The sequence below is a fragment of the Mytilus edulis genome, chromosome 13, assembly GCF_963676685.1.
Source record: "Mytilus edulis chromosome 13, xbMytEdul2.2, whole genome shotgun sequence".
NCBI classification, from domain to species: domain Eukaryota; kingdom Metazoa; phylum Mollusca; class Bivalvia; order Mytilida; family Mytilidae; genus Mytilus; species Mytilus edulis.
Window position 1 is genome coordinate 73,065,527 of NC_092356.1, and position 24,879 is coordinate 73,090,405.

The following is a 24,879-nucleotide window of genomic DNA, read 5'->3' on the forward strand; positions in this document are numbered from 1 at the left end:
GAGGGACAGTCAAAACTCATAAATCGATAAACTGACAACGCCATGGCTAAAAACGAAAAACCGACAAACAATAGTTCACATGACACAACATATAAAACTAAAAAATAAGCAACACAAACCTCACCAAAAACTGGGGCTGATCTTAGATGCTACTAAAGTGTAAGCAAATCCTGCTCTACATGTGACACTCGTCATGTTCTTCTCATGTTAAACAACAGTAACAAGTAATTTTGAAATACTTAAACAGGTTATATAAAAAGTAAAATCACAAAAATACTGAACTTAGAGGAAGATCAATTGGGAAAGTCCATAATCACATGGCAAAATCAAATATCAAAACGCATCAAAAACGAATGGACAAAAACTGTCATATTCCTGACTTGGTACAGGCATTTTCAAATGTAGAAAATGGTGGATTAAACCTGGTTCTATAGCGCTAACCCTCTCCCTTTAATGACAGTCTCATCAATTTCCGATATTTTTACATTGATGCGTTAAATAAACAGACACAATAAATATAATAGTTAAAATATGGGTACATCAGTCATCATCGTTTAACAATTTTAAAAGGAACAATTTAACAGAACACAAAAACATCTACTATCTACGAACACATTTATTGAGTGTCTGACGTCAGAAAATTTTATACGTCACATAAATTTGTCGTTCAATGTGCGTACAAACAATTTTAAAATTTTCATGGGAATGTTAGCATACAGGGTTAAAAAATCAAAAGTATGTAAGAATAAATTTAAGAAATAGACCGAGATTTAAACTAGTCCAAAAGTTATATATAGAATTTATAAGAATCCAAAAATAGTTAATACCACTACGCGATTGAATGATTTTGACGTTTGTGGTTCAACGTATATTGTAATTCATAATAGAAATATATCATAATGACATATAATAGAACAATATCATACTGACGAGATCTTTTAAAGTACAGAGTCACGTTATAAGAACAAAAGAAATACAAAAAGTCGCAAATACAAAACAAACCACAAAAAAATGAAAGCCAATACAGGGCAGTACACTCTATATAAAAGTACATTGGATAATGTCTTAAACCCAAATACATCATTAACTACAATTATGCATAAGATTTGTTATCTTATCTCGTCTTACAACTTAAAATCAGCACTAAATCGCATTATTGTGGCGTTGCCATCGTGAATAAGAAGACCTGATTTGTGAATATGAATTTTCGAACACACTCATTGTCACCACAATATCCACCATCATATCAGTTTAGTAAATTATGATTTCGTCATTATGACTTCCGAATTGGATGTGGAAACCCTAATCCGACAAAACATATGGACTTTTCTCATTGTTGACGGCCGTTAGATGACCTTTTGTTGTTAATTTCTGTGTCATTTTTTTATTGTGTGGAGAGTTGTCTTATGGGCATTCATACCACATCTTCTTTTTTATATAGTATGAAATGAAACCTCTAGTAAATATACAGACGCTGTTGAATTTTGCTTAATGAAAATGGGAGACCTTCATTTCAATTTGAAATTGCGTATAAAATTTTCAAAATTACTTAAAACTGTATCTTTTAAACTTGTGTATGTTGTTTTCATAACATCAAACACAAGTGTAATTTTTTTGTTAAATCTATTCTCTTTATTTATGTACCTTCACACAAGTCATTAGTATTATTAGATAACTTACATATACAACACCATACATAAATCTGTTGACAACAATCAATTCCTGTTTTACAACAGGCCACAATGATTGTCTAGAGTTCTTTTCCCTAGAAGGGTGTGATATAAGTCAGTTTATGATGAACGATATAAATAGTATCCAAAAATATTTTTTCCTGATTTATTTTCGGAAGTAAATTAGCGGTTTGTTTTGAAACAGAATCACTTTTAGAGTGTTTATGAAACCATGGTTATTTCTTTCATAAACTCTCAGGTATCCAGCAGTTTTCAACTGTTCGTAATTCAGTTTTTATTTTTTTTCAAATATTTCTAATTTACAAAAAGATCTTAGATCACCTTCAATTTGTTGAACCGTTTTGAGGAGCGATTTTATTTTGCTTTCACTCTTCATTTGCTTGAACAGGACATGGCATTTACCAGAGCAGTTTGAAAGTATTTGATCCACTTTCTTAAGGTATTCTTTTATGCATTCTAGATTTTCAATTTTCTTTGCCTCTTTTTCAAAACGTCTTTCTACTTCCGTCTTGGTGTTTGTTAAAGATATAACCTTATCCTGAAATGCCTCATGTTCCCTTTCGAGGTTTTGAACATTTGTGTTGGCTTCATTTACCGTTTGTTCTAAATTCACACACTGGTCTTGTACGTGTGATATACTTGTGTTTATGCCCGAAACTTTGTCCTTTATGAAGTCAACAATTGGAAGTCTTACCCCAATAACACCTTTTTTCTTTTTATCTAAATGACGCTGGTGTTGCATTTTAGCCTCTTCAAGTTTGGTGTTTGTTGCTTTGAGTATATTGCATGCATGATTCAACGACCTTTCAGATTTACTCAACGACTTCCTTTCATCTTCTAACTGTTTTTTTATCAAACTTAATTCTGACGACAACTTCGTCTGTTTGGAACGAACTTGATCTAAAGATAGTTCAAGTGGCTCCTCAAGAGCAGCGAACATTTGAATAGCATACTCAAAAGAGTTATTAGCTGCGTTAACTAATTGTAATGTTGGTGCTATAGTTTCGTTTTCCTCTTGTGAAGTAAGTTTATCCCAGTTTTTTTCCTTCTGGATTAATATGTGCGATACAATATCAATATTATCAGCACCATTTTCATAATGAGTTTGTATTAATTGTTGAATCTGCTTTTCAAAACTATCAGCATCATTGCCTTCTGGATAACTACAAAACACAATAGATATATTGAAAACGGAATCACATAGTAATTGATGTCAAGTCATGTATATTTGTCGGAAAATTACACCAAACAGTAAAAAAATTAGATTTTCGGCTAAAAAAAAATTGTCCGTCCATCAGCGGAATTAGAACTCACACATTTGTAACACTACAGCACCAATCGCTTAGCCTCATGTCCAGCGCTATATATCATACAAACAAAGCAGATATTAATCGTTTTTATATATAATAAACGATTAAAATCTGCATTGAAATACAGAAGACATGACATAAATTAAAAACTTAAATGATGCTCCAAATAGATATGAGACAATATCTGAAAAAGTCAATACGAAAACCATCAAAAATGTATTTAGAATCGGTATTTTAGAACACACATTAAGCGATCTTGGAACTATTGTCTGTCATCCAAACACGTGTTGAATGTTTTATCAATGGCAATATTAAAAACGGAAGAAAAAAATCCAGTTCTTTCCTGTTACCAAAGTGAATCAATTTAAAAAAAAATTCTAATGGTAAAAAGGAATATGTTTAAGATACTATATGTGGTTTACTAGTATATCCTGCAATAGTTAATCAAATGTCAATTATTCATTTTAGTATTTGCAATACAAAAGATTAAAAAAATATACTAAAATATAGTCCGATGTGTCGGTTACATGAACGAACCTTGAGTAAAAGAACAAGTAACAGGACAGACTTGGTAATAGGAAGGAATCATTTTTTTCAAAACAAATTCTTTATGTCATAGTTTAGGAAAAATACATCATTTTAGATTGGTCATAATGGGAAGGTAATAACAAACAATGTCATTTAACTTTTTAAACTGCATTTGCAAGATGAAAATAAATTCTTTTCTGTTACCATCTACTTTACTAGAATGGCACAATGATATCTGCTGTTATCAAAAGTAAAACCCCGGTCTGTCTTTTAAATATAGTGTATATTTTGCTGAGATAAATTCAATGAAATGATCATAACTTATATTAAATAAAATGGTTGATATATAGTAGATTATATTAACTTTGTAATTCGCCAGTGAAATTGTCTTTAACATCATTCAAGTTACTGATTATGATTGTGCTGTTTTAGGTAACATAATAGAACATAACAGAAAGGAATTACGCAGAACTTTTTGTTCTTTTATTCGAATTATGTAGAAGTTTACTTCCATCTCATAGCAGTTTAATAAGATACTATACCAACACATTTACTGTTATAGTGCTGACAATGAAATATTATCATTATCATTATCACTGAACTAGTATATATATATTGGTTTAGGGGCATTCTGAAGGTGCCTCCTTTTGAGGGAATTTCTCGCTGCATTGACGTTGGTGACCTTCTGATGTTGTCTTTTCTAGGTCGGGTTGTTGTCTCTTTGGCACATTCCCCATTTCCATTCTCAATTTAATCAGAAAGGCTTCAACAGGAGAGAACAGCAAAATATGTTTTCTCTAAATTCTGATCTTTGGGGAGTTCAAATTTTTACAAACTGGCTGCCATTCACCTACATATGGAGTCATACATTCAGGAAATGATGCTCTTCTCATTGCATAGCCAGAAATAAAATCTTAGACTTTCAAACGTTTACATAGATGAAACCCCCAGTGGTAACAGGAGGGAAATTACCCCTTGGGATAAAATTTAAAAGACCCGTACAGAGGCAAAATGTTATCACATGCTTTAGTTATAACAAAATCAAACCAGTTAGAAACAGGTTTTGTTTATATAATCTATCATATTTGTTTAAATCGGAAGCCTGTTTACTTAATTAAGATATTCTTTGAATGAATTGGTTTTCAGAAAACAACACAGGACAATATGATTTAAGGGGGGGGGGTTAAAATTTAGATTATGATTACATTGTTAATAGTGGTGGTGCACGATATACTGTAGTTAATACTGAAATTTAAAATTTTCCAAAAACATGCTTGAAAAAAAAGTAATTGCTGATGAAAGATGGATCATGGAAATTATACTTTTTCAGATATTGGTTCATATAGCCTTTTGAACATATTGAATAAATTCGATATGTGACTTATCAGACCTGTCCTGTTTTATAAATATAAAAGGCAAATTTTGATCATCATAATCACAATTTAAATTTTAGAGTTTCAAATTCATATATTTCTTGCAACCGACTTAGTGTCACTGATGAGTCTTATGTAGACGAAACGCGTGTCAGGCGTATAAAATTATAATCCTGGTACTTTTGATAACTAATTAGTGCGTCATCCCGTCTGCCATTATCTTCCAGTGTATTTCGTTATTTGTGTGATGTTTAATGAGGTGAATTACACAGATTAAGTAATACACAGACATTAAGCCTCTTGGTGTGCAATCCTTTTTTCCTTTAGTTTTAAAGCAAATGTGTTCTTGCCATGGCACCTAGACATCTTTGTGACCTCCGATCGATCACACCAAAGCTTTTGAACAGATAAAACTGATTTATCGTCGGTTGTTCGGAAGATCCTCAGTATACATTTTAATCGTATGCATTAAATTTAACAGCTGCAAATTAACAGTGGGTTTGTTAACTTTTCAAAATATGTTCTTGTAGGTGTTATATTTGTGTGTACGTTTGACTTATCATAATTATGTTTACCTTTGAATACTCGGGGATTTTTTCGCTTTTGTCGGTCTGAAACAAAAATATAAAAAAGTAGTTTTTTTTTAAAATAAATTAAAAAGAGTTTACGTTATACATGTAAACAGAATCATTTATATACAAATTATCAATTTGATATTATTCCTAACTTTGTACTTAGTTTATATCTAGTTTATCCTATACTGTAATGATCTTACTATATTGAACATATTTTGTATTATATGGTTCAATGAATCCCAAAACTCTATGTGGGCTCTTTGATATTTACTCACCACTGGCTATTTGACAAACTACTTAACTTAATAGTTGTTTTATCTTCTTCTATCTAATTTAATAGTTCACTTTTTGACTATATATACTGTATATTTTAACTATATTGTCAATGCAGAATAGGTAACACCAGAAATAACACTTAGAGCCGTAGCCAGCATTATAAGGTATTTACATTTAAGGGTTTTCCAAATAAGTCTATAGTTATATGTTTTTGTCTTAAATACTATATTTAGTTTCATTTACTTTACTAATTGTATATCATTTTTTTAGCACATACTTACAACTTCTCGTCCAATCAAATTGCTTAAATTTGCCTTCTAAATTTCATAGTACATACCTTTTCCGTGTACTAAGTAACTACGCATGAATGACCACAAGGGTAATAAGTCATTGTATCGTAATCAAGATATTGAAATAAAAACGGCTGCTGGCTATTTTGAAAAAAAGTGTTGTGTTCCAAATTAAACTAAATAGTTCGTAAATAGTTTTCAAATTAATGTTTTAACATCCCATTATTTAATCTTTGGATCTAAAAATGTGTGTGAAAATTAAAGGTTTCCTTCATTTAAATAAAGAGTAACAACTATAGTTCTTTATAACTAGATTAAAGTACTATGCCATTTAGAACTGTAATCATTTATCTTCCATGTAATTACTGTGTACCCAAAAATAGAGTGAACCATGAAACCTTGTGAAGGGAAATTAAAACAAAAGATGTTTTCTCTAAATTCTGATCTTTGGGGAGTTCAAATTTTTACAAACTGGCTGCCATTCACCTACATATGGAGTCATACATTCAGGAAATGATGCTCTTCTCATTGCATAGCCAGAAATAGAATCTTAGACTTTCAAACGTTTACATAGATGAAACCCCCAGTGGTAACAGGAGGGAAATTACCCCTTGGGATAAAATTAAAAAGACCCGTACAGAGGCAAAATGTTATCACATGCTTTAGTTATAACAAAATCAAACCAGTTAGAAACAGGTTTTGTTTATATAATCTATCATATTTGTTAAATCAGAAGCCTGTTTACTTAATTAAGATATTCTTTGAATGAATTAGTTTTCAGAAAACAACACAGGACAATATGATTTAAGGGGGGGGGGTTAACATTTAGATTATGATTACATTGTTAATAGTGGTGGTGCACGATATACTGTAGTTAATACTGAAATTTAAAATTTTCCAAAAACATGCTAGAAAAAAAAGTAATTGCTGATGAAAGATGGAACATGGAAATTATACTTTTTCAGATATTGGTTCATATAGCCTTTTGAACATATTGAATAAATTCGATAGTTGACTTATCAGACCTGTCCTGTTTTATAAATATAAAAGGCAAATTTTGATCATCATAATCACAATTTAAATTTTAGAGTTTCAAATTCATATATTTCTTGCAACCGACTTAGTGTCACTGATGAGTCTTATGTAGACGACACGCGTGTCTGGCGTATAAAATTATAATCCTGGAACTTTTGATAACTAATTAGTGCGTCATCCCGTCTGCCATTATCTTCCAGTGTATTTCGTTATTTGTGTGATGTTTAATGAGGTGAATTACACAGATTAAGTAATACACAGACATTAAGCCTCTTGGTGTGCAATCCTTTTTTCCTCTAGTTTTAAAGCAAATGTGTTCTTGCCATGGCACCTAGACATCTTTGTGACCTCAGATCGATCACACCAAAGCTTTTGAACAGATAAAACTGATTTATCGTCGGTCGTTCGGAAGATCCTCAGTATACATTTTAATCGGATGCATTAAATTTAACAGCTGCAAATTAACAGTGGGTTTGTTAACTTTTCAAAATATGTTCTTGTAGGTGTTATATTTGTGTGTACGTTTGACTTATCATAATTATGTTTACCTTTGAATACTCGGGGATTTTTTCGCTTTTGTCGGTCTGAAACAAAAATATAAAAAAGTAGTTTTTTTTTAAATAAATTAAAAAGAGTTTACGTTATACATGTAAACACAATCATTTATATACAAATTATCAATTTGATATTATTCCTAACTTTGTACTTAGTTTATATCTAGTTTATCCTATACTATAATGATCTTACTATATTGAACATATTTTGTATTATATGGTTCAATGAATCCCAAAACTCTATGTGGGCTCTTTGATATTTACTCACCACTGGCTATTTGACAAACTACTTAACTTAATAGTTGTTTTATCTTCTTCTATCTAATTTAATAGTTCACTTTTTGACTATATATACTGTATATTTCAACTATATTGTCTAATAGGTAACACCAGAAATAACACTTAGAGCCGTAGCCAGCATTATAAGGTATTTACATTTAAGGGTTTTCCAAATAAGTCTATAGTTAAATGTTTTTGTCTTAAATACTATATTTAGTTTCATTTACTTTACTAATTGTATATCATTTTTTTTAGCACATACTTACAACTTCTCGTCCAATCAAATTGCTTAAATTTGCCTTCTAAATTTCATAGTACATACCTTTTCCGTGTACTAAGTAACTACGCATGAATGACCACAAGGGTAATAAGTCATTGTATCGTATTCAAGATATTGAAATAAAAACGGCTGCTGGCTATTTTGAAAAAAAAGTGTTGTGTTCCAAATTAAACTAAATAGTTCGTAAATAGTTTTCAAATTAATGTTTTAACATCCCATTATTTAATCTTTGGATCTAAAAATGTGTGTGAAAATTAAAGGTTTCCTTCATTTAAATAAAGAGTAACAACTATAGTTCTTTATAACTAGATTAAAGTACTATGCCATCTAGAACTGTAATCATTTATCTTCCATGTAATTACTGTGTACCCAAAAATAGAGTGAACCATGAAACCTTGTGAAGGAAAATTAAAACAATTTGATCCATTGATGCTCTTTCATCATGAATTGATTGATTACCCCGATTTTGTTTTTTGTCCATGGATTTATGAGTTTTGAACAGCGGTATACTACTGTTGCCTTTATTACTCAAGTTGGGCAAGTCCCTCGCTCTAATTGTCATAGTATATATCTTTCTATACACTAACCGACACATTTTTTCTGATTAACCTGATTAACCTGTAATTAACTTTCAATGTTGTATAGTATTTCATATAGTAGTATGATCAACTTACTTTAGTGAACAGTTTTCATTAGCACTGATTAACAAATTGTTCACATTCAGAGTTGTCATTTAATCGTATTTTGCATTATTACTTATTTGCAATTGTGTAATTAAACATAATATACATTATTTGCTACAAAATGATATATTCATATGCATTTATATATAAAGTTGTATTTATTTGTTATTATCTTCTAAGTTATATTTAATAAAATATATGAAAATTCTGCATTAAAATCGTCTGAGCCTTTTCCACCTGGTCACACATTAATGCATACATATGTGACATGAATTGATGGAAAGCGAATAAGCATATACTACTACTACATATAAAAAAAAGTTTCATAATTCTTATAAGATTTGCATATTAGGGAAAATATTGATATGATGGATCGATAGGACTTCCGGTATTTGATCTTGGAGTTGGTTATTTTTCATTAGACGACGTTGACAGAACTTCTTTTCGTAACCAATGTAAACAAAATTGCGGCGATGGTAACATCGACAATGACAAAATTAATTTCCACTGCACGTTAATCGTTTAGTAAAATGAAAAAAAAAAGAAAACTTTCCTTTGACTGATAATAAGATTTTTTGCTGTTAATCTTTTCTTTATCAGATAGAAAATTTCATTGAGTACATAGTTTTGCGTTAATAAACAAATATATTCATGAATGAGGATTAAACGTCTTTTTAAAGGAATGCATTGGTGTATAAACTAGACTAAGTTACTCACAAACATATCATTAAAGTCCCTTGCTTGTGAGTGAATTGGTCGAGTTTATACACCCATTATTCCTTTAAAAAGGCGTTTAATCCTATAATAATTGAATCATAAGCAGAAGATAACAATTAATAATTGTAGTAAAGAATTGTGAATTATGGATTATGAATTTTGATTTTTATAAGCTGTATTAACTTTTCTACTACATTGCAGAACTTTTTGATCCGATATATAAAGACAACAGTAGTATACCATATCTGTTTAATTACACCGAATGTTAACTTTCAAAAACGCATTGATGATCGTGAAGTTACAAGCGTCCAGTCGAATAGAGTATTTTTTGGCAAATACCACGGCAGAGAGGGAAAAAAAGGCATATCCTTTTTGTAAATACCCCGGCGGCGTTAAAAAATGAACGATATGCATTTGATAACAGTAAGTTTGTGAAAAATACACTGGCTATCAACCAATCAAAACCAAGGTTTCTTACATAAGGTGTAATTAGAAATTAAAGACATCAGTTTTGTAAAATTAGAGTTTTTACGATACTATTCCATCCCACTTATAATTGCAAACTATGATATTTAAATACCTCTCACTCTCGTCTTTTGAATGAGTAAGTTTTCTTTTTCTAGTACCTGAAAAAGATTGATAACATTGAGAACAGAAATGGGAATTGTGTCAATGGGACAACAACCCGGCCATAGAACAGACAACAGCAGAAGGTCACCAATAGTCTTCAATGCAGCAAAACATTCCCGGTACTTATTGATCATGAGCGACTTATATAAACAAGAAAATGAGAAAGTATCTATGCAAAAATCCAGGGGTGCATTACAAACTTTCTAATGATGTGTCTAGTCAGATTACCAAAACAACTAATTTTTTTTTATATCCTCTGTTAAATAGTTGAACCATACAGATTTAACCAAACTTTAAATGAAAATTTCTACTGTAAATACTATATTGTTATGTCACAAGATACGTATAGTGGTCGTTTTCCTCATTACCATATTACTTTATCGTCACGTAAAAAGTTCTATGTATGTTTATAGATTTCTAAACACAGAAAAACTTTTGTTTATATCAAGATAAATTCATAATCTGAAACTTTATGACAACTTTTGAAAATAAGCGTTGATTGCTTGACTGGACAAAGCTGTTTAGAGAATGAACTCTTAGATAAGTCATTTAAGTCTGTCCTTAATAAATTATTACTTTTCAGTTAGAAACATTTGCCAAAGGATAAACCACTTACAATTGCCAACATCTTGGTATCTGTCACGTGGAGGAAACAAAACTGTCACTTCAATCTCAGCCTTCTTGTACTGTAATCCGATTGTTCTGATAATTGTTTTCAAAAAATCTTGCAGATAATGTTTTAATTCATCAAAACTGGGTGAAACTGTATCTTCCTTCAAGCATGTTGTTATAATTATGCTTCCTGTTTCGGCGTCTTCTATATTGAAATATCCTTTCATCTCATTGATTGTTGAAATGGCATCGTGTAATTTCTTAACAGCAGCATTGTAATCCATGTTGTTAGCTTTTACTGTTAACTTAAATTTAAACGTGTTCCCTGAAAAGAGTTAGAGTATGCACAAGTAGAATTACCCATAATAAAAATTTCGTGCTGTTAAAAGCCTGGAATACCGAGTCTTTATTTGATAAAAAGGAATAAGAAAACTTAATATTTTACATACATTTTTTAAGTTATATTGCAACTTTTATGTGATGAAAAAACATCTTAGTTATCAAATCTAGTAACAAAAGAACATATTCCATGCAAGATTCAAAATGGTAAGTCAATAATAAAATGGCAAAATCAAAAGCTTAAAACAAACGAATGGGTAACAACTGTCATAAAACTGAAAAACCCCAAACTTGATTGACAGTTACATACAATAAAATTATATTGACATCAATGCAAAAACAAAACAGACAGCGTAGGTAAAAATGTATAAAAAGGCAATAAAACATTAAATGTCGAACAAAACGCAACTCAATGTCAAACATGCCACCTGATCATGGCTGGACGCATGTGCAACTCCATGATGATCAATTCCAACTGAACGAAAAGTTGTGCTACTATTTAATGTGTCCAAATTTAAAGACGTTATAAACGGTAAAAACAATTGAATTTTCTTTCCCATCCGACATTCTTGACTATCCTCTGCAGAACGTATCACGTATACCAGGCTTATACGCCAATGGCCAACATAGCTCATTTGGTAAGATCAGGCATATTAACTATGTAAAATGGCAGTTGCAGAATCAATATTACAAATTGCGATGAAAAGCATATAACGAAATTATTTTTCATCATGTAAGCCATACAATCAGAAATTGCAAACTAATTCGTGAGTTAGCAAATTTACCTTCGATGTCATTTCCACAAGCATCCTGTGTCCCTCCTACCATGTTTATCACGCTTTTACCATATGTAAAGTTTAATGATATTTCTTCTGAAAAGCAAATTGAAACCAAATTGAAACGTCGGATAGCCGGGTCGCGGGTCAATTAGATATTTCATTTTTTTTTTCATTTACGAGGCGATTGGGTATAAGCTTTTAAGAACTTATATCTGTAGATTTCATTTTTAAGCGCACATAAAAATGTGGTTTCTTATTTTAGGTCCTTTTGAAACTGAAAAAAATGTTTGCTTCTTTCTATTTCTGTAATCCATTGGTTTAGTTTTTCATTTATGCTGTCTTCTTTTTATTTATTTAAAACTTACATACCTATTCGTTTCTTATAATTCTGTGATTTTTATCATTAGCCAGTGAGGATAACCGAGATTTAAAATACGAAATCACTGTTTTTAGATTTTGTTATGAAGATTTGGAATGTCCCTTAAGAAGAAAAGATTTGACAAAAATACGTATGTTTTGCCTTTTTCTCTATTTTGGCACACCATGGAAGTATTATATTGACAGGAACTACTAAGACCCGACTTCAAACGTTTCATCTGCGATGCCGCGCCCAATTTAACGACATGTTAATTAGCTTGAAACATGGCACGTTATTTACATACCAGCGTGTGGTGCCCTACAATATTGTCATTCTCGGTTGATTTCGGGATTACGGAAATAAACGAAGAAATCGAAAGTTGTGATAAATTCTTAGGAAACAGCAATCGGCAAACCTCGGCAGATTCCGTTACCTAACTGTGCCGATTGAGTGATTGATGGATTAATGAGAGTCATCATTAATTCTATAGAAAAACACATTGACGATGGAAATTTGTACCAAATTTATTGAATAAATACCCCATTTTTATTGATTTTTTTTTTCGGTAGAAATTGCACTATATGTAATAAATATCGCAAGTTGTGATTATATAATAACTACTGTTTACTCCATTGAGTGGCACACATTTCCTGCATATTTAAGACTATTGTAAATGATCGTTTTGATAAAATCAAAAGATCAAAGAGATATTTAATAAATGTAGGAATTATTAAGCTTTGCTCTAAATCCAGGGTAAGATCATTGGTTGGTATATACGAATTGTTCAGCTGAACCCCGATGTGTTGAAATATGTTTTAGTACTGCGACTCAAGGATTTGTATAGTGACATTATACAAATACTTGTGCGATTGTTCAATAACATTTACCAGTATCATTTGGACGGTTTCGTTTGGTCGGATAGTGATAAAATATTTTAGGGGACCGAAATGTATTATATAAATAGCTATAAAACGAAGTTAGATCTCTGTTTTCTTCTGCTGTATTGTGTTGATTGGTACTTGGTCGATTAATGTTTGTATTGTAAACTGGAAATTTCTACTTTCCAGGATTATCCAGTAACTTAACCATATATATTACTCTAAACTTCACAGTTCTAATATTTATCAAGTATATGTAATTTTAACCGGCGGTAACCGTAACAAACCTCAATCGCGATTTAAACTTCACCCACAAACTAATAAAATAATGTCACTCACTATTTCAAATCGTTGTAGAATAATTAATTCTGAGCCGATTTTCATTTTTTATGCATCAATCGATTTGTGTAAATAAGTTGTTCATGAATAAAGGTCTATTGACGCGATTGAAATAAGTAAAGGTGTTTTCCGACAGGTAATATTGTTAAGCTGTCTCGATTAAAACCACGTGATTGATAAGAAGTATCTCTGGTCAATTTATGACCGCGGCATCGCAGATAGTCACAAAAATAATTAACGACAGCGTACTAATTAGCCAGTTTCCATATCGTTTCTACAGGGCTATCCGGGTTATAAATAAATGCTAATTAATCGTTGTAGTTCCTGTCAATATAATACTTCCATGGACACACCAAGTAGATTCATTGATTGCGAATAGAAAAACATCTGCTTTTGTCTTACGTTACACAGTTATATATGATAGTATAAGTATATGTTACCTAATTTAGAAATAAATGTATTCATGCATTGAGTCGTGTTTTGATTACACATTTCACTAATACTCTGCAGCAAAGCCGTATTCTGTACAGAAGATTGTTCTGTAACTATCTGGAAAGGAAGTTTGCAATTAATTAGAAATTTTTTTTAAGTCAACTAAAATATTCAACAATCGTATATATATTATATACTTGGGATGTATGTGTATAAACTGTTTCTTATTATTGTATAGTCATGTATAGTTCGCATGCTTCTTTGTACAATGATATTCAAACAATAAATTTTATGGAGCAAATGAAATGTAAAATATTTGTTAGTACGACCTTAAATCTTGTTTGCAAAAATTTCAATCGTGTGGACTAAACTTCTAAACTTTAAATCGTTTAATCTGCGGAATGAAAATTAAAGGATTAATTTATGTAGTACTTGTCAGAAGGATACAAATAGAAATACAACTTACAAATACACTGAGTGGACCTAGCCGGGTACTTGTATACTCTTAAAACTTAAAACACTCAATACTGATCTGAGAGTACTTGCAGATACTGACAGCTAGTATAAAGCCACTATCAACTAATAAAAAAAAATCCTTCTAAGAGTTAATTATCAATCAGTACGCATCCATCATTGAGTAGCAGACGCTATGAACAGTCAGAGAAAAATGTGACATTGTTCAATGCCAATATACATTGACGACAGATTGTAGATCCATGAATGTGTATATGTATGTAACAATAATTATATTTAGTTGCTTTTAATTTACTGATAACAATATAAATTATAATACCAATCAGTATAAAACAATATTCAAAAATAATATATATAAGCCTTTGTGTCTACCCTGACTTGCTTAAAAGGGGGACGAAAGAAACAAGAGTGACAGTCAAACTCATAAATCCAAAATAAACTGACAACATCATGGCTAAACATGAAAACGACAAACAGACAAACAATAGTAGAAATGAAAAAAAACATAGAAAACAAAAGAATAGGCAACACGATCCCCACCAAAAACAAGGGGTGATCTCAGGTGCTTCGAAAGGGTAAAACAGATCCTGCTCCATATGTGACACCCGTCGTTTTGCTCATGTTATAACAAATCCAGAAATAGTCTAATTCGGTTGGCCACATTCATGAAAGGGAAGTAGTTGTAGTTACCACGTAAGGAACATATCCGATATCATCTTTAAAACGGTTATATCATAACCGTCAACCAACTTGTAATGGCGTCCGTAAAATTTACGAAGGGATGACTTCAACTTCACAATTGGAACTCTTGGTTTTATAGCTTTCTTGTGAGCAGCAACCCGATGTTCGATGAGATAGATGCCGTCTACATAGTCACCCAATTTTGAATTATTTAGTATCCTCTATATAGCGGAAAGTAGAGTTAAAGGATGTCGCTAACTTCTTTCTTCTCAAAAAGTTCCTGACAGTGTATGAAGTCAGCCTCATAATAATAAAGAAACAAGCCGACAAGAAGAGGGACACAATTGGTTCCCATTGGAAACCGACAGTCTATGCGCATCCTTTTGAAAGCTTTGTCATAACATAAAACGAGTTGTGCTTTCTAGATTTAAAGTTGAGGATACAACTTCAAAATACATGTTCTACGAAGGAAGGTCCACATCTTTTTTTTTTGTTTACAAACATGCGTTAATATAATTTTCATTAAAATTAACAGTTCACCGGAACATGATTAGTTGTCTGTTCCTATTTAACTAAGACAGCACTTAAAGGTTGCATTTCTGTAAATATTGAAAATGCAATTTCCCATAGAAACCCCTTTTAAGGCTAAAAAAAGTACCATTTTTACTATGATGTTTTAAACAAAATCTTATCCTCGAATTGAAAGTTCATATCCACTACAATTTTTTTTCATCAAAGGTCAAAATATAGGGCTGTGCGGCATATTTTCAACGTTTATATGCCCTTAACTTCTTAGAGTTGAAAGCTTACACTTATTTTCTTAACTTCCCTTACCGCGAATGAAGAGTTACCATATATTTAGATATAAACAATATGCACATGTTTATTTACTGGTACATTCCAAAGTTATGTCTCTGTGAGATGGAATACAGAAACAAAATTGAAAATGGAAATAGGGAATGTGCCAAAGAGACAACAACCCGACCATAGAAAAAAAACCAGCAGAAGTACACCAACAGGTCTTCAATGTAGCGAAAAATTCCCACACCCGGAGGCGTCCTTCAGCTGGCATAACTGAGAGCATAACTGGGAAACAGTATGTACACAAAATTAGTTTTCTATGAAAATTCCAGATCTCCCTAAATGAGGCGTGGTTTGCGAAACAGCTGTATTTACAAATCGCGACCTAAAAGGGCTATACACTTACAAAATAAATAAAAAAACAGCTGTTACGTTAGTAAGTGCTTATTGTCAAGCTGCCTCTTTGAAGTAATGTACTGGTTGATAGGATCATTATTTTGATATAAGATTTATTTATCATATATCAATAATCAAAAAGATGATTTGATAAAATATATAACTGGTAATATATAAATTATCTTTTCTTTTTTTTCAAATTTTGTTTAATTTTCAAATTTCACTTCATTTGCTGAACTCTATACTATTTAAATGTTAAGTCAATCAACTGATCCGCAATGGTGCAAACTATCATCTAGCATTATTACTATAAATTTCAACTTCAACTTTGAGGCATTCAGAACCCTCAAGACCTTCATTCGGTTTTTTTAGGACTCAGTCTATTTACTTGCATTTGTATCTAGATGTATACGAGAAAAATCCGTTGATTTTAAAGGGGCACTAGCTGTCAAATTCGTGGTCACCGATTTGACTCAAATTTTCATATTTGATTTATAATAATGAAATATATTTATCCAAACTACCAAAAGTCTTAAATAAACAGTTTACAGAGCATGGGGCAGGTAATGTGTAGGTTCGTTTCGTGTGTATTTTATTCCAGACGTCATCTAATTAACTATCGATTTGACCTCAGATGACTATACAAGCGATCTAAACATGAGTAAAAATATGAATAGATTAAACCAACACGTGCAATTGGATTTTTTTAGGTCTGTTTGAGTTTATTTTATAGATTAAAAATAGATGTTTCTCATTGTTTTTAACCGTATAAGAATGATTTAATATGAATCGAATCAGTAATCAAATAGTTCATCATATACTGTGGATTCATTATTATTCGTTGGATACCAATTTTCGTGGATTTCGTGGATACAGGTGAACCACGAATTTAATGTTAAACGAATAACAGATTTTCAATAGGATTATATGCAGACTTCTTTAAAACCACGAAATAAAAGATCCACGAACTTGTAACACTTCTATAATCCACGAAAATTGGTACCCACGAAAATAAATGAATCCACAGTATGTTATGATGGTATGATACTAAACCCCTAACGGGAAGGATTGTGCCTGATCTTCATATGATGAAATCATAATTTTTTAGTCAGTTTAATTGAAGTCTGGAGCTGGCATGTCAGTTGACTGCTAGTAGTCTGTTGTTATTTTTGTATTATTGTCATTTTGTTTATTTTCTTCGGTTACATCTTCTGACATCAGACTCGGACTTCTCTTGAACTGAATTTTAAATGTGCGTATTGTTATGCGTTCACTTTTCTACATTGGTTAGAGGTATAGGGGGAGGGTTGAGATCTCACAAACATGTTTAACCCCGCCGCATTTTTGCGCATTTTTGCGCCTGTCCCAAGTCAGGAGCCTCTGGCCTTTGTTAGTCTTGTATTATTTTAATTTTAGTTTCTTGTGTACAATTTGGAAATTAGTATGGCGTTCATTATCACTGAACTAGTATATATTTGTTTAGGGGCCAGCTGAAGGACGCCTCCGGGTGCGGGAATTTCTCGCTACATTGAAGACCTGTTGGTGACCCTCTGCTGTTGTTTTTTATTTGGTCGGGTTGTTGTCTCTTTGACACATTCCCCATTTCCATTCTCAATTTTATTTCACTTTCATTGTTGACATTCTTTTTCTTTAAATAACCAGTACACGTACAATGCATGCGTTATCAATCTCTAGCAAGGGGTTAAATTGAAGTTCACGTGAATACGGATATAATTCGGTCGACTAATTCACTTGCAAGTGAATGAGTAATTATCAATGTTTCTTCGCTTAATTTGACAAAATGGGATCATTTTGGCTGCTAAAAGCGAATTATTATTTCACTATTTCACTTTCATTATTGATTGATAAAAAAAAATCTTACTTTAGTTTTTTATATATCTCGTAGCTGGTGCCCATTTAATAGGATTATGGTACGTCGTGAAACATTTGCTAAATGTTTTGCCGATTTAAAAAAAAAACAGTCATTGATTTTGTTATTGCAAACAAGTATCTTGTAAAATAAATCAACGTTCCTAAACGATCAAGAATGATGTCGATAATAATAATTGTATTATCTCCGAATTAACATAAAAGCATCACATGTTCTTTTGAAAAAGAATTGTCAAGTAAAAAGAATTTAAACCGATCAAAATAACGGTCAAACTGGCAACGTGACAAAATCACTAAAGAGTAGGTAATGTGTCGCATCCACGTATACATTTGCCTATTTGAAATAGTCAACACTAATGAAGCATTTATAAAAAGGTATCATGTTACTAACGTTTTCTCTAGTATCTCTCTACCTCTCTCTTTTCAAAAGCAGTTGGTAAACCTATACCCTTCTCAGTGTGGTTTATAGATCGATTTCATTCGAGATTAAGGGATGTCTGGCTTATAAGCATAGTAAATAAACATGACAAATTTCACATGTTTTGTTCTCTTAATCGATTCATGACTTTTGAACACAGTTGTATTATACTGTTGCCTTGATTTGAAATTACGGTTTACCTTACCGTATTTACATTGTGAGTACTGTACTACACGAGCAGTCTTCAAAGAAATATTACAAACCAATCTTTGTGTATGTACTAATATATAAAAATGTATTCTCAAATACCATTCCAACAGCTTATTGCGAAGGTTCGGGTTGAGGACTCGAAGTGACTAGTTCTATATTTGAAGAAGTTCGTGTGTACCAAAACAATAGTAGGCTTATTGTCATTAATGTCATTTGTGGAGGTTCATTTCTCCGAGGGTATCACCAGCCCAGTAGTCAGCACTGTTGTGCTGACATGAATTATCATTGATATAGTTATATTTATAAATAAACTGTTTACAAAATTTAGAATTTCTGTAATTCTAAGGCATAGATTACCTTAGCTGTATTTGCAAAACTGTTAGGAATTTTGGTCCGTACTGCCCTTTATCTTCGTAATTTTTTTGGCCCTTTTAACCTTTTGGATTCGAGAGTCATTGATGAGTTTTTTTGTAGAAGAAACGCGCGTCTGGCGTATATACAAAATTTAGTCCTGGTACCTTTGATGAGTTTATTTACTAGTACTTGCCATGTTAATTTGTATCTTTACTGTTTTGACTCGTATCGTCTGTGTATTGAAGTGTGAGTTGTTTGCTATATTATTGCTATATCAGCCGACCTAAATAAACCTATTGACATACCTGTTCGATGTCTTCCCTAAGCTGATCTTTCAATGTTTTCATCTTTTCTGTATTTGGATCTTCAGTTTTCAATTCATTTATTTTTGTCTTTAGCAAATTTATTGCCCAGCTACTGGACTGTGTATTTATTGCAATACCACAAACTGCTGTTTCAAGTCTTCCCCATAAAGTATTAAAATTTATATCATCAAAATCTTTTGTGCCTGAAGGATGACAAAGCTTGTTTCTTACAGCTTTGATTTCTGTTATCCAATTACTAATTTGCGCCGACGGGTTACCAAACGTTAACAATAAGGGAAATACGGTGCTTATGTCAATATCATCTAAAGAACATTCTTTTACAGCAATTATATTGCAACAGCATGTCTGTACGACTTTACCACCTTTATCTCTTTTAATATGTCCACGAGTGATAGTTCCACTTATATCGTACAATTTTGCGAACTGTTCTTTAGAAAATCTACCATATTTGCCGTTTCCGGGACCACTTGTATAACATTTGCAGCACTCAATTCCTGATGACCATATGTGATAAATATCGTGCTGGTTGACTTGGAGAAAAGTTTTAAATGTTGATTGTTTTCCTAACAAATTGCGTTTTGCATAATCTCTAACAACTTCAGTCGATAAATCGATTGAAAATAACTGCAATCGCAAATAATTGCGTTCTTCATTTGTATTCATGTTCCAACAGTATATCTGAAACCAAATAAGTCATTGAATGAGCAAACATATACCTATACTAGTAAACTAAATGCTTTTCACCTTTTATATTAGATAATATAATTGTATAGTTTAAATCTGGTTATATTGTAGACATACCATATGTCAGAAAATTGTTCTTGAGTGGTTACCGGTTATTGCTTTCTAATATTTTGGATTGATTTTGTCATTTGAATAGTAAAACAGTTTGTCAAGTCGGCTTTATACGGGTTTGATGTTTTTGATATTAAGCGCATTGCGATATATTTGTTACGTTTGAGGACGTGTTTTTCAAGACTGTCGGCATTCCAATTATAACCAACTGTGCCCCCTCTTGTCGACCTGTTTTATTATCATTACGAGGCTGACTTTATACAGAAACTACTTAAGATGAATAAACTAGTGTTGTCAACGGTTAACCGTTCGAACGACCGAATACCGAATACCAAAAACGCTAACCGGTTAACCGGACTTTTTTTTCAATTTTAATAGATTTGATATAAATTTGTATCAAAATTATTAAATAGTTGTGTTTTCTTTAAAAATTGTCCTCGTGGTAATTAATTTGATGGATCAATTGTCCAGTATATTGCTTGGTATAATTGTTAATCCAAAAATATAAAATTAATTAGAACTCGTTTCTCAGCTCGGGGCAAGATCTTAAGAAATCATAATTAGTTTCATGTTTTTTTAACAGTAATTTTTAATCAGTAATACGATTAAATTTTACGATTAACTTCATTTTTTCATTTTTGATCTTATATTGTGCAGACCTACATCTGAATGAGCAATCTGAGTCTCCCTCGTACAAGTATTCGCCATACTTTAAACTAAATGCTAACACAAAAACTGTAAAAAGCAAACCAAGGTGAATATAATCAATGTATACTTGATGGTACGAATATCAGGATTAATCAATTTTAATTGAAACACCTCACATTATTTTCGGAGACAAGACAAAATGGAAGAATCATCGGTTTCATAAATTATTAAATCTACGAGATTAAGACTGTTTGTTTTGGTTTTTTTTCAATTTGAAGTTAGAACATACGCCACAGTTGATACCGTGTATTTGATTATAAAAAGTCAAACTTCGACAGGAATCTTCACAAACAAGCCTTATAAACCCAAAGGCCAACTTGAATTCATCGTATTATAAAAACGTAAATGTATGACTTGGATGGAATATAGTCACATTGTGACACTCATACCACATCTTCTTATATAGATGTGTAGGGTACTATTGATAAGGCCTTAAAACATTAACTTAAACTACCGGTTAACCGGTTAATCGGTCGAACGATTATACAAGTAACCGGTTAGGCAAAAGTGTACGATTTGACAACACTAAAATAAACCCATCAGAGATACCAGGATTAAAATTTTATATTTACGCCAGACGCGCATTTCGTCTACAAAAGACTCATCAGTGACGCTCGAATCAAAACTGTTTAAAGGGCTAAACAAAGTACGAGGTTGAAGAGCATTGAAGAACAAAACAAAAAACCTAAACGTTTTGCCAAATACAGCTAAGATAATATTTTCCTTGTTCTTTGAGTTCCGCTACAGAAATGATGTTTTCTGACTGAATAATTTAAAATTTGGTGACAATGTTTCGTCCCCTAGAATATCGCCAGACCAGTCGCCAGCACTTCGTTGTTGACATGAATATCAATTGTATGGTCATTTTTATAAATTTCCTGTTTACAAAACTGAACTGTTAAAAAAAACTAAGGACTTTCCTATCCCAGACAAAGATTACCCTACCCATATTTGTCACAACTTTTTTTGAATTTTGGGTCCTCAATGCTCTTCAACTTTGTACTTGTTTGGTTTTAGAACTATTTTGAACTGAGCCTCATTGATGAGTCTTATGTTGACGAAACGCGCGTCCGGCGTATCAAATTATTATCCTGATACCTTTAAGCTTTGATAATTATTGAACGCCTCTATCCTATCGAAATAGAGATAAACGATAACAACAGATACATTTACGTTTGCCTTATATCTTGACTTACATCTATGATGGTCGGTTAAAAAGACTTTAAGACAAAAGAGATGATTTCAGCTTCCAAATTTTGAACTTTCCATTTTTATGTAATAACATTTCAGTAGCGCCTGCATACGCCATATATATCTCCGAATTGATACGATATTCCCGTGATTGTATTTCTTATCATTATTTTCTTGATCGGGGTTTCTTGCTCACAATGATGCTATTAAGCAAAGAGTTCCAAATGGGTAAGTTCAAATCATTCTTTCGTAAATTTTACAGACGCCTTCATAAGTCGGTTGACCGTTATGGGATGACTGTTTCATAGATGATATCGGATATGATTGTTACGTCGTAACTACAATCACCCTTACTTTCATGAATGTGACCAACCGAATAAAACTATTTACTGGGAGTATAATGAAAGAGGGACGAAAGATACCAAAGGGACAGTCAAACTCATAAATCTAAAACAAACTGACAACGCCATGGCTAAAAATGAAAAAGACAAACAAACAACAGCACACACGACACAACATAGAAAACTAAAGAATAAACAACACGAACCCCATCAAAAAACTAGGGGTGATCTCAGGTGCTCCGGAAGGGTAAGCAGATCCTGCTCCACATGCGGCACCAGTCGTGTTGCTTATGTGATAACAAATCCGGTAAATGGTCTAATTCGGTAGGTCACATTCATGAAAGGGAAGGGGATTGTAGTTACGATGTAAGGAACATATCCGATATCATTTGTGAAACGGTTATTCCATAACGGTCAACCAACTCGTGATGGCGTCCGTAAAATTTACGAAGGGATGATTTCAACTTCACCATTTGGAACTCTTGGTTTAATAGCTTCCTTGTGAGCAGCAACCCTCTATCAAGAAAATCATGATAGGAAATGCAAGCACGGGAATATCGTATCAACTGGGAGATATATACCCCGTATGCAGGTGCTGCTGGAATGTTGCTACTTAGAAATGGAAAGTTCACAATTGGAAAGCTGAAATCATCTCTTTTGTCGTAAAGTTTGTTTTCAACCGACCCTCATTGACAATTTCTAGATGTAAGTCAAGATATTTTTTTGACATGTTCAACACGACGCGTGCCACTTATGGAGCAGGATCTGCTTACCCTTCCGGAGCACTTGAGATCATCCCCATGTTTGGTGAGATTCGTGTTGCTCAGTCTTTTGTTGTGTATGTTGTTCCTTCTTTTCTATTATATGTCTGTTCATTTGGCATCGTCTGTTTTTTTTATAAGTTTCTATAAATTTAATTTCTCAAAACCTACAATGCAGGGCAAAACATTCTCTCAATATCATATAAACACAATAAATAAAATAAATAAAATAAACAAGCTTTTGGCACAATTATTTTGAATTTTGGGTCCTAAATGCTCCTCTGTTTGGCTTTCAAATTATTTTTATCTGAACGTCAATGATAAGTCTTATGTAAACGAAATGCGCGTCTGGTGCAACAAATTATAAACCAGGTACTTTTGATAACAAATTTAAAACAAATTTAAAACAACTAATTCCATGCCGAATTTCAAGTTTTTATTAGTGTGACATCCAGTTTTCTTATTAAGAAACAATTATCTGTAAACATACTTCAAAACAATTTTTGTTGACAAATATACATCTTCATTTGATTCATATAAAAGACTTCATGACTAATTATGATATATGAGTATCAATTTTTAATTTATGTATTAGCCTCCTACGAAAATGTTAACCTATCACAAAGATTTACAGTACCCTTATTTAAATTTCATAGAGGATCAAAAGACATATGTTAAACCGAATATTCACACGATTTTTAAACTTTCTATCAAGAGAAATATTTCAAAACATGTTTTGGTTATTTATTAGCATTGATCTCAGACCAGAAATATAGCAGACGCAACAAAAATGCCTTTCTCTTGTACTCTTTAATCGTAGTATTGTATTTTAAAACTGAAATTTCAAGTTGAAAAGTAAATGATTGAGCAATTTGAGATTCATCATAAAAAACAGTATTGTATTTATTTATATTAACAATCTACTTATCAGTTTATGATTTCACGAAAAGTGAGGAATTCATGGGATATAGGTTCAAATTTTCTCACATTGATCTTATAAGTTATGTTTTATATATTCAAACATTGGTTTTTTATGTTGTCACCAAGGACAATATTAAACTATCATATTGCACGTATGCACTAAGACATATAAAAATACAATTGACCTTATGAACTCTTTAACATTTTGTTATTTCAGATATTTACTTGGAATCATCTAACCATGAAATTGTAATAGTTCAAAACCTGACTAGGCCATATATCTTATTCTTTACCTAACAACCCTCTCTTTTAGTGATTATTTTTGTTAAAAGTGGTATTCTTGGTTCCTTGTATCATTTCACCGATTTAGTTTATTCATTGAGCGAATGGTGCTACAATACAAGTATGGTCATGTAGGTGTATGTACTAAGTATGTTGTTATAGTATTTAACATCATTGTTTTCCAATATAAATCGATTTTATGAGGTTGTAAAATAAAACTGTCATCCTGCACAAAACAAAATCAAATAGAAAAAATATTTGCATACCTCTGTTTCCTCTTATGAATTATATCTTTCTGAAGACGCCATTTTAGCTATGTATGTGGAAGTATTTAATAGAAATACAGGTGGACGTTTTAAAGCTTGTTGGAGC

The 24,879-nt window shown here is 31.9% G+C and overlaps 1 protein-coding gene across 1 annotated transcript; it reads right to left on the reverse strand.

Moving 5' to 3' along the window:
- Window positions 1-1,645: 1,645 nt before the first annotated feature.
- Window positions 1,646-24,879, reverse strand: LOC139501779 (putative leucine-rich repeat-containing protein DDB_G0290503). Its single transcript, XM_071290928.1, has 9 exons — window positions 24,774-24,879; window positions 19,488-20,186; window positions 13,967-14,075; window positions 11,958-12,044; window positions 10,838-11,158; window positions 10,172-10,217; window positions 7,627-7,662; window positions 5,478-5,513; window positions 1,646-2,854 (listed from the first exon to the last, which is right to left on the reverse strand). Exons 2-9 carry the CDS (start codon window positions 20,169-20,171, stop codon window positions 1,966-1,968), a joined length of 2,208 nt encoding a protein of 735 aa, XP_071147029.1. The 5' UTR covers window positions 20,172-20,186; window positions 24,774-24,879; the 3' UTR covers window positions 1,646-1,965.

Bases quoted from the DNA above. Each gene is read 5' to 3' on its own strand.
- LOC139501779 (XM_071290928.1), bottom strand. From the start codon at position 20,171: ATGAATACAAATGAAGAACGCAATTATTTGCGATTGCAGTTATTTTCA. The intron at 11,159-11,957 runs GTAAATTTGCTA...AACTCTTTTCAG, and splicing joins TTGTGGAAATGACATCGAAG to GGAACACGTTTAAATTTAAG. The intron at 5,514-7,626 runs GTAAACATAATT...TTTTTGTTTCAG, and splicing joins AAATCCCCGAGTATTCAAAG to ACCGACAAAAGCGAAAAAAT.